The sequence below is a fragment of the Plectropomus leopardus genome, chromosome 22 (assembly GCF_008729295.1).
Source record: "Plectropomus leopardus isolate mb chromosome 22, YSFRI_Pleo_2.0, whole genome shotgun sequence".
NCBI lineage: Eukaryota > Metazoa > Chordata > Actinopteri > Perciformes > Serranidae > Plectropomus > Plectropomus leopardus.
Window position 1 is genome coordinate 25,130,861 of NC_056484.1, and position 9,814 is coordinate 25,140,674.

At 43.0% G+C, this 9,814-nt stretch overlaps 1 protein-coding gene across 2 annotated transcripts in view; it reads left to right on the forward strand.

Moving 5' to 3' along the window:
• The window catches only part of mkln1 (muskelin 1, intracellular mediator containing kelch motifs), a 44,249-nt gene that overhangs the window by 26,633 nt on the left and 7,802 nt on the right, over positions 1-9,814 (forward strand). For both annotated transcript variants that reach the window (XM_042511152.1, XM_042511153.1), the window contains exons 13-17: positions 3,817-3,964; positions 4,586-4,700; positions 5,465-5,604; positions 7,538-7,640; positions 8,039-8,093. In XM_042511152.1, coding sequence (XP_042367086.1) covers positions 3,817-3,964; positions 4,586-4,700; positions 5,465-5,604; positions 7,538-7,640; positions 8,039-8,093 — 561 coding nt within the window. The remainder of the gene's footprint in view (positions 1-3,816; positions 3,965-4,585; positions 4,701-5,464; positions 5,605-7,537; positions 7,641-8,038; positions 8,094-9,814) is intronic.

A 9,814-nucleotide genomic window follows, 5' to 3' on the forward strand; every position in this document is an offset into this window, starting at 1 on the left:
GGAGGGTACCTTGTCAGCCATAACGAACAGGCTGGAGAAGTGGAGGTGGATCCTCTCTCAGGTCTCCTACAGAGTTCGGAATCTGATTATCAACAACTTGGCGTTGGCGTCTTCACTGTGGCACAAGTTGGCAGTTCTTAACCCACCTGTGGGCCTTTTGGAAAGGCTACAGAGGACTCTGGTTGATTTCTTTTGGTCTGGTCGTCATTGGCTCAGGGCTGCGGTGCTGTATCTGCCAGTTGATGAGGGTGGCCAAGGACTGGCTGACTTGGGGGTCAGAGTTGCGACCTTCAGGCTCCAGGCAGCCGAGAGGCTGCTGTAACATGCTGATATGCTGGGGAGACCCAACACGGGCGCTGCTGCAAAGGGCTTGTGGCACTGGGCTGGACCGTCAGCTCTTCCTATTGAAGCCGGGGGCTGTGGACATCATGAGGCTGCTGCTGTTCTATGGCGCAGTCCTAAAGTACTGGTGGACATTCAGACACTCTCGAGATGGGGGAGTGGGGCCTGGACCGTGGCATTGGGAGGAACCCATCTTCCACAGCCTTTTGATCTGGCTTGGCAGCACCTACTCTGGGACCCTGCGGAGCTGCTTTGTGAGGGCTGGCATTGTGACACTGGGCCACCTGAGACAGACAGACGGGCTGGACTGGAAGATGCTGCAGCAACTGTCAGAGGAGTCAGGTGTCAAATCTCTGATATGTCTAGAGAGGTTTAGAGGACAGGCGTTGGGCTCGCTGTCTCCGTCAGTCCTGGGCTCCTTCAGTAGGATGAGGGGGGAGCAGCGTCCACTTTTCCCAGTGCTGAGGTTGGCGGCAGGTCCAGAGGGTTGGCAGGAGGAAGGAAAGCTGCTGTTCTTTGCTTCTCCGAGCCTGGGTAGTTTTGACGGTGTAAAGGGGAAAGCTCTGTAAACAGCACTGGTGAAGGTGAAGAACTTTGCAGCATTAAAGGAGGTCAGGGAACATCAATGGCAGCGCTGCCTGGAGGGACCAAAGATGGCAGGGTTAGGTGGAGGGTGCTGTATAAGCTCCCTCTACCTAAGAGGTCAGGAGAGCTGCTGTGGAGGGTGTTACATGAGCAACAAACAGCTGTCTGTTTTAAGTGGATGACAATGTGGGGGAGGGCTGTGTATTCTGTAACATGTCTGAAACTGTGTATCATGTGTTTGTTGAGTGTCAGTGTCTGCTGCCCCTCCTGTCTTTACTGTCTGCGGTCTGTGGGAAGATGGGTTTGGCCTTCTCTGACGGGTTGAACATACTGGGGCCCAGGTATTCTGCCCGGACCAACTACACCAATGTTTTGATGAATTTCTTGTTTGGCCAAGCTAAACTGGCTACTTGGCTCACGAGGCGTAACAGGTTGCAGGGTTCAGGGCTAGTGGACCCTGAGTTACTGTTTAAGGGGTTAGTCTCTGCATGCCTGAGGGCTGAGTATGAATACCATAATGTTGTTAATGACCTCCAGGTGTTTCAAAAGATGTGGTGTGTAAGCGGGGCTGTTTGCAGTGTGGTGGGGACTGGACTGGTGATCTGTTTGTTTAGGTTTTTTTTGTGACGGGAATATTTTATTTTATTGTGTGTGTGTGTGTGTGCGTGTGTGCATGTGGTGGGTATAGGGGTGTGTATGTTGTTTTTCATGGTACTGGAATGAGTGCTTAGTGGACATGTTTTAATAAAGGTGGTTAAAAAGTCTCTCATAACAGGTCTCACATGCTGATGTGTGCTGTGGCTCAGCACTGCAGGAGCACAATAAGCCCTGGAACCGTTTTAAATGCCCAGAATCTACATGCTTTGATAAATTGATATATTTAATCTGAAACAGTAATGATAGGTCATCTTTAGTCTAATTTAACAGATTGTTTTTTTAAATATGTTGCATGAGATATTTCCGTAGTGTTTATACTGTAATTTGGTTGTGTGATTTCTATTTCTATGCAGTCAGATTAACAAAGAATCATATTTTTTTCTAGACTTAAAAATTTCCTTCTGTATTATTACAATGGATTTATTATAGATATTTCAATGGAGAATTATTCATCCATATTGCCTAACAACCTTATTATTAGTTATTAAAGTGAAAGAGATTTAAAACTTGCTTCAATTGACAAGATGAGGGGAGTGCAAGGAAAAGAGGTGGTCAGTTTGTCCATTGAACCAGAGGATCTATAGAAGTCACAGTCACAGTGAAAAATTAAGTGGTTTACACCGGGAATGGTTTGTTTACTTTAAGTAAACATAAGGTGCCAGAGTGCATAAAACTTAAAATAGTCCTTATTTAATAAAAAAGTGCTAGTCGAGGATTCCTTGCAGCCTCCCAACAGAGGTCCGAGCTGAGCCACTAATATCCTAAATCCTAAACTTTTTCCTAAAAGCCTAGAAATGTCCTGAAATCCCAGAAATGTCCTAAAATCCTAGAAAAGTTCTAAAGTCCTAGAAGTGTTCTAAAATCCGAGAAACATCCTAAATCCTAGCAACATACTAAAATCTAGAAATGCCAGAAAATCCTAGATAGTCCCAACACTCTAGAAATATGCTAAAACACTAGAAATGTCCTTAAACCCTAGAAAGGTCCTAATATCCTAGAAATGTCCTAAAATCCTAAAACATTCTAAAATCCCAGAAATGTGCTAAACTCATAGAAATGTCCTTAAATTGCGGAAATGTCCAAAAATCCCTAGAAATATCCTGAAATCCGACAATTGTATTAAAATCCCAGAAATATGCGAAAACCCTAGAAACATCCTGAAGTGTTAGACACATGTATGGGGCTGCTGTGACTAGCGCCTGGCCTCCTGACATTTTGCAAAAGTGCCCCCCATAGGAAAGCAAGTCAAGTATCCCTGTCTGACAGGGTGAACATGCTTTGGTCCAACAGGTGCAGGACATGGACGAGGAGATGCTTGCACGATCACATGTGACAAAATGTCCTCAACATGACATAATGCTTCAGGTGTGCGACATAAAGGCAGAATGTCAAGTGACATTTTTTTCTTTTAAAAATCTGTCATTTGTGTTGAGTGACACTCATCCAAAGCTCTGAGCAGCCAGCCATGCTTCAGTCTTAATGCTGAGTCAGTGGAGGGTTGAGCTGCTGCAGCTTATAGTGAATTTCAGTCTTGTTCTTGTGCTTCCTCCTCTGTGTAAGCCCTTCATGGGGAAAAATGTAGCACTTTGGTTTGACTACTAGAGCATGGGTCACTGTTTAACATGTTAAAGCTTTGCTGAAGCACTGGTACAGTATTTATTGGAAATAAAATGAGTCTGGATTAGATATGAGGTTTCTGATGAACAGATGTGTGACTGGGCACAGCTTTCAACTTACACATTACACACTCCAAGTTAAATTGTAGAGAAACATAACAATACAGCAGTGTTGAACAAAATAACTGCGGTATGAGCCCTGTATGTAAACATCCTCTGTTTACATTTGATCTGTTGTCTCACTGAGGCTTTCATCCATGTCATGTTTGGTGCAGTGCTCTAATCACAAGAGAACAACTGTGTGTGTCGGCGTTTCTCAGTTGCACTGGGCTCTGTTTGCATGCTCTGTCTTTGCCAGGCCTTGTTGCCATGGTGCTGTGGTGCTGCGTTATCAAGTAGTTTGCTGTTGGTTTATTTTTTGAAACTTTAAATTTTTATTTGGTGAGGAGGATTATTAATGGAGCTTGACGAACTCCTGCCTGTGTTTACACACACATGCTAATGAGAGCTAGTAACGTGGATAAGTTTTAAACATCTTCATGTTCTTATCTCAGCTGCTGGAGGAGTAAATGTTTTGATGTCTGTTGATTTATCGTGGCTGTTTTTGCCCCCACAGTGCCGATGACGGGTTTCACCCAGAGAGCCACCATCGACCCTGAGCTCAATGAGATCCACGTCCTGTCAGGCCTCAGCAAAGACAAGGACAAACGTGAGGAGAATGTCCGCAACTCCTTCTGGATCTATGACATCGCCCGCAACAACTGGTAGGAGAAGGGATTAAACATAAACATATACACACAAACACACACACTGAGGTTTCCGTGAGCAACAAGGAGAGCTCACACTTAGGAAAAACTTTGATACACAACAGCTCATTGTAGCTGAGATGTTCACCACTGCAGATAACAGAGGGCGTGCACGTAAACGATACACACTTGTCAACATTTCAATTAAATATCATCAGCACAGATAGTCACAGTACTAAGCAGTTTCTGACCTCTTCACACAATCCCAACCACCAGAGAACAGCATGTTCCTGTGTGTGTGTGTGTGTGTGTGTGTGTGTGTGTGTGTGTGTGTGTGTGCGCGTGCCTGTGCATGTGTGTGTGCACCTGTGCGTGTGTGCGTGCCTGTGCGTGTGTGTGTCTGTTATACATGACAAACTAAATTTGTTAAACAGCTTTTCCCTGAGGGCTTCAGTAAGTTATGTTTCTCCCTCACTGATGTGAATTTACTTCCTCCGCGTTCTTTGTGTGTGTACGGGCGTGCGTGTGTGCGGGCGTGCGTGTGTGCGCGTGTGCGCGTGTGCGCGTGTGTGTGTGTGTGTGTGTGTGTGTGTGTGTGTGTGTGTGTGTGTGTGTGTGTGTGTGCCTTCACCTTTTCAGGTCATGTGTGTATAAGAATGACCAGGCAGTGAAAGAAAACCCAAGTAAGGCTCTGCAGGAGGAGGAGCCATGTCCACGCTTTGCACATCAGCTGGTCTACGATGAGATGCACAAGGTAACACACACACACACTCACATACTCGTATTTAGTATCACACAAATAGTAACACTTGAGAACAGTTTTTGAAGGCGAGCTACGGCTCTGCTTTCTCAGATTTGTCTTCATGCAGCATAATGTGAACATTTCTCCTGATGAGCTGTGGGTTCACACACCCGGCTCTGCATCTCTGTCAGAGCCATCTTTGCTCACATCAGTACTTTAAATGAGCCTTTTCACCGGTTAGCACCGCAAAAACAATGGCAGAGGATGGAGGCACCTTACAGTCAGACTTTGTAAAACTTGTGCCAAATGACTTTTCAAGCCATTTTGTAAACAGATTTTGGCTCAGAGGTAGATGAGGTCGTCCTCTAATTGGAAGGTCAGCAGTTCGATCCCCAGCTCCTCCGGGCAACATGTTGAAGTATCCTTGGGCAAGACACTGAGCCCCAAATTATTCCCAATGCCACGTCATCGGACTGTGAGTGCGTGTGAATGACTGCTGAGTAGCAGGTGGCACCCTGACATGACAAGGAGGTAGCCTCGGCCACCAGTGTGTGAATTTGTGTGTGAACGGGTGAATGTGACAATGTAGTGTGAGAGCGCTTTGAGTGGTCAATAAGACTAGAAAAACGCTAAACAAGTACAGTCTATTTACCATCTTTGGTGTTTTTGCATTTTTTTAAACTTACTTGTGCATTAGTGAGACTGTTGAATACAAATTGTAATTGTGTGTGTGTGTGTGTGTGTGTGTGTGATTGTGTGTGTCTATGTTTGTCCAGGTTCATTACCTGTTTGGTGGAAACCCTGGAAAATCTTGTTCTCCTAAGATGCGTCTGGATGACTTCTGGTCCCTCAAACTGTGTCGACCCTCAAAGGAGTACCTCCTACGCCACTGCAGATACCTCATCAGGAAATACAGGTGTGTAGCAGCCACTGCCATCATGTGTGCTGCGTGTGCTTTTTTTTAAGAGTCCTGGTCAAACAAAAGGAAGATATTCACCTTTAAGAACAAAGAGACCAAAAACACAACAGCATAAAGTTCAAACAAAAGCCCAAAATTTTCATAAACAAACAAGAGACTCAAAAACAAACAGCCAATACAAAACAAACAATTAAAATTAGCAATGTTCAGTAATTGGACATGTGCGTTCAGTGGTCAAAAAGTCCTTAATCCTGTTTTTAGAAACATCCATGCTAACAGAGTCTAGTTTAAGGTGACTCAGTAGCTGACACCAAGATGATGGAGCACAAACTTTCAAAGCACTTTGACCAATGACGAACAAGACTGCAGCTACTGTTTCGACTAGAGTTTTAGGAGTCAGTAGAGAACATAAATAAGGAGGCATTCATACAATTTGACCTTATGAAGAAAAGTGTACCAGTGTTCCATTACTTGTTTGTATAGAATGACAAACCAACTTTCTCATACAAGCTATACTGATGTGTGTGGAAACCTGAATCAGAGATAAATGGCAGCGCAGCATGGTACACTGAATCTTAACATTTTCAAGCCGGATGAGTTTGCTGCATAAATGCAAGTCAGGTCAAGTCAATTTTATTTATAGAGCCCATTATCACAAAACATGGTTTGCCTCAGAGGGCTTTACAGTGTACGACATCTCTCTGCCCCTTAGACCCTCACATCACCCAAGGAAAAACTGCTGAGGGATGAATGTTACCATTGGAAACACTGGGTGTTTTTTCAACTTCAGCATAAGGCTTGTGATGTTTCTTACAACTTCAGTAATTTGTGCTGTCTTGTGTTCGACATACAGCTCTGCTGGCTCACCAAAGCAGCTTCAATCTGTTTGTCTTTGCTCATCAGAGGCACGGCAGTCTTTAGTGTTGATAGGCTGTTACTCAAGACATGTAACCAATCAGTTAATGCCGCAGGCAGGACATTGAGAACCAGAGTAATGAGTCCTAAAACTCAGAAATAAGTTCATATTTCAGCGCCTCCAGTTTACTTGTCAAATCAATGGGTTTTTGGCTTGAAGCCTGAAATAAGGTCTGTGGTTAACACAAGCTGAAGAGACTAACGTTTTGTTCTACAACATAAAATGTGTCAATAGATACCCCACTGTGATCTTTGAAGCTTTGATGTGTCTTAAAAAGGCAGTTGCTTACAAGTAGCTAAATGAGACAACAGAATGTCATCACCCTGAACACGGCTTTACAGCCTGGTAGTAGTGGTGATGCGACTGTAGTGTAGTTTGTTTTAGCCTTAGCAATAGCTTTTTACTTCTGGCAGCTGAATTTAGGCTCCAAAAATCCTGAAAATGGTGTTGATTAATCAAGATTATCTTGCTGGACAAATGTGTAAGCATCATAAACTTAAGTTTACCACAGAGTTTATTTTCTGTAGTGATGTTGATGAGGTTTGCCTTAATGTAATATCTCTAGTCTCTTTCTTCATTTGTTGATGAATGTAACATAAAGTTAATTTACAGTGAACACGTTGTGTGCCCAAATCACACCAAATTGGACATGGCGCATCACTGGGTCCCAAGAAATACATTTGCCAAGTGTGAAGTAATTCAGATGAACGGGTCCTGAGATATGCGGAGGACACACAAACACATTTATTCATTTAGTTGACAGGCATACCACGTGTAGAGGATTTGATCCTTTAAAATAAAATATGCATTTTGGGGAATGAATGTGAAAGACCTTTTATTCAGTAATGTTCAGTCACAGAGAGGCCCCAGAATCTTCTATCCAAGTCATGATGGGAATGCTGACTGCTGAGCTGTGGGATTAGTTTTGCTCTGTCTACATCTAGTGTTTTAGGCTGTGACTGCAATCCCACTGAGTGCTTGTAATGTGAACCATCAGTTTGCTTTGATGGCCAGGTTCGAGGAGAAAGCCCAGTCGGAGCCACTGAGTGCACTGAAGTACCTGCAGAATGACCTTTCACTGACGGTGGACCACACAGACCCTGATGAGACCAAAGAGGTACTGCATTTGCCTTCAGTGCACACTGTTCCAGTAGTAGTGTAGTTTTCAGAGGAGAAAGAGAAAGAGGTGATAAGAAGAGATCACATGAATGGAGAATGTGAATGGAAAATGAGAATGCAGGCACAGGTGTAGAGATATGATGTAGAAAGTGTTGGAGTTCAGCAGAGTTTGATAGAGAAAGTGAAAATTCTGCAGAAGTCCTTTTCATTTAGAGCGGAGCTGTCATTTTTAGCCTTGGTGTGTCCAGACGGCGGTGTGATCAGAAGGTGTGTTGTGCCCTCGTTTGTATGCTGAGGGTTCCAGCAGCAGCAGCAGCAACTTCACGTGCTGTGGCTCTCTGTTTGTTCACCACTGTGTAATGTTTCAGTGACTCAGATGTTTGTGTTGCGCTTCAGTTCCAGCTTCTGCCCTCGGCTCTCTTCAAGTCCAGCTCTGACTTCATCCCTCTTGGTAAGAACCTGATCTGTGTTCATACAGAACACCATGTGCATACCGATAGGAACAAGAGTTGGAGTAAAGGAAAACTTTGCCCATTTTTAACCAGCTCTGTGTCAGGGCAGTGTGGGGGCTCTGCTGAAAGCAACATTTCATCTGCATACACTGCCATGTTAACAGAGCTGCTTGGAAATGACAAGGTTTCCCTTTTGTTCAGTATTTAGTGTGTTGGCAATAAGAACTGCCTGATGTGTTTAACTTCAGAGAGTATTAGTTGATTTTAGGAAGTCCTATGTGTCAGATGGAGGATGGTTCAGAGGCAAAACTTCAACAATAAAAATAATTAGAATTAAATGATACCCAAATTCACACCCAGCAGCAAATAAAATTTAAAGCCAGACTGTTTACTGCACCTTCAAATGAAGAAGTGATAAATTGCATTTTGTTCAGTGAACATGTCCTTTTTCCCCATTCCTGTGAGTCAATGACCAGTCATATATTGCACTTTTACACAAATCAAAACAAATCATTAGTCCTGGCATCATATACACGATGAAAGTCCTCCACTTTTTCTTCGAGCTTCTGCTATCTGCAGCATCAACATATATATATAGACTTCATATTGTGTCAGACCTTTGCAGCAATATGTCAGTGTTGCCTCAGTTGGATAGTACGAGACTTTGCTGTAAACAAATAGAAGTGAACATCTGGGCTACAGTTGTCCTGGATAAAAAACATTTCTCTACTGTTTTTAATCACTGCTGGAGGTGCAATAGAGGAATGTGTGTTAGACTGATATTAAATGAATTACTGACCAAAATAATATAACGTCATTAAGAATTATAAAAGCTTCACTTGTCAGGTATGGATTTGGCATATTTTACTTAGTTAATACATGTAAGATAAGATACGATAATCCTTTATTGATCCCCAGAGGGGAAATTCAAGTATTGCAGCAGTACTAGGGTAATAGAATAACATATATTAGGTAAATAGGTTAGATAGAGATGTTGCACTTCTTTCTTGTTTATGCTCTGATGAAGGCCTTTGTTGGTTGAAACATGTTGGCTTTTTATTCTGTTCCTTCATGAACTTGCCTTTACAAAGCAGCTTTTTATCAGAGGAAAAGTGCCTTGGTATAGCTCCTCTTTTTTCTACTATCTTTATTTTTTAACCAGAGAGCATCTTCTTTTTTTGCTTTGATGCTTCACCTGCCTACAAAATGCCGAAGCCCTCCTTATTTGTCTCTAGTGACTGTGACCTCATCTGTCTCATTCTTGTAAATGTTGATAATTCAGGAACAGCTCAAGGGAATGTTTTTCAAATTTGGCACAAATGTTCACTTGAACTCAACAATGAAATGATTTGAATGTGGTAGGAAAAGGTCAGGGTTACTGTGACCCTTAAGACCCTTTAGGGAATTTCTACAATTTTGGCACAAGCATTAGTTTGCACTCAATAATGAGCTGATAAGATTATGATGGTGAAAGGTCAAGGTCACTGTGATTTTGCATCCATCTCATTCTCTTGAATGTATTATCTAAAGAAGAAGAGGGAATAACTTCAGATTTGGCACAAACATTCACCTGGACTCAATAATAAACTGATTTTGAGGTCAAAGGTCAAGGCTACTGTGACCTTGCATCGGCCTCATCCTCATGAAAACAATATCTCAAGGAGTTCTGTTGGTGATCTTCTGTCTGCCTCTGAGTCTCCTGTCCTCTGATCTTGCTCAG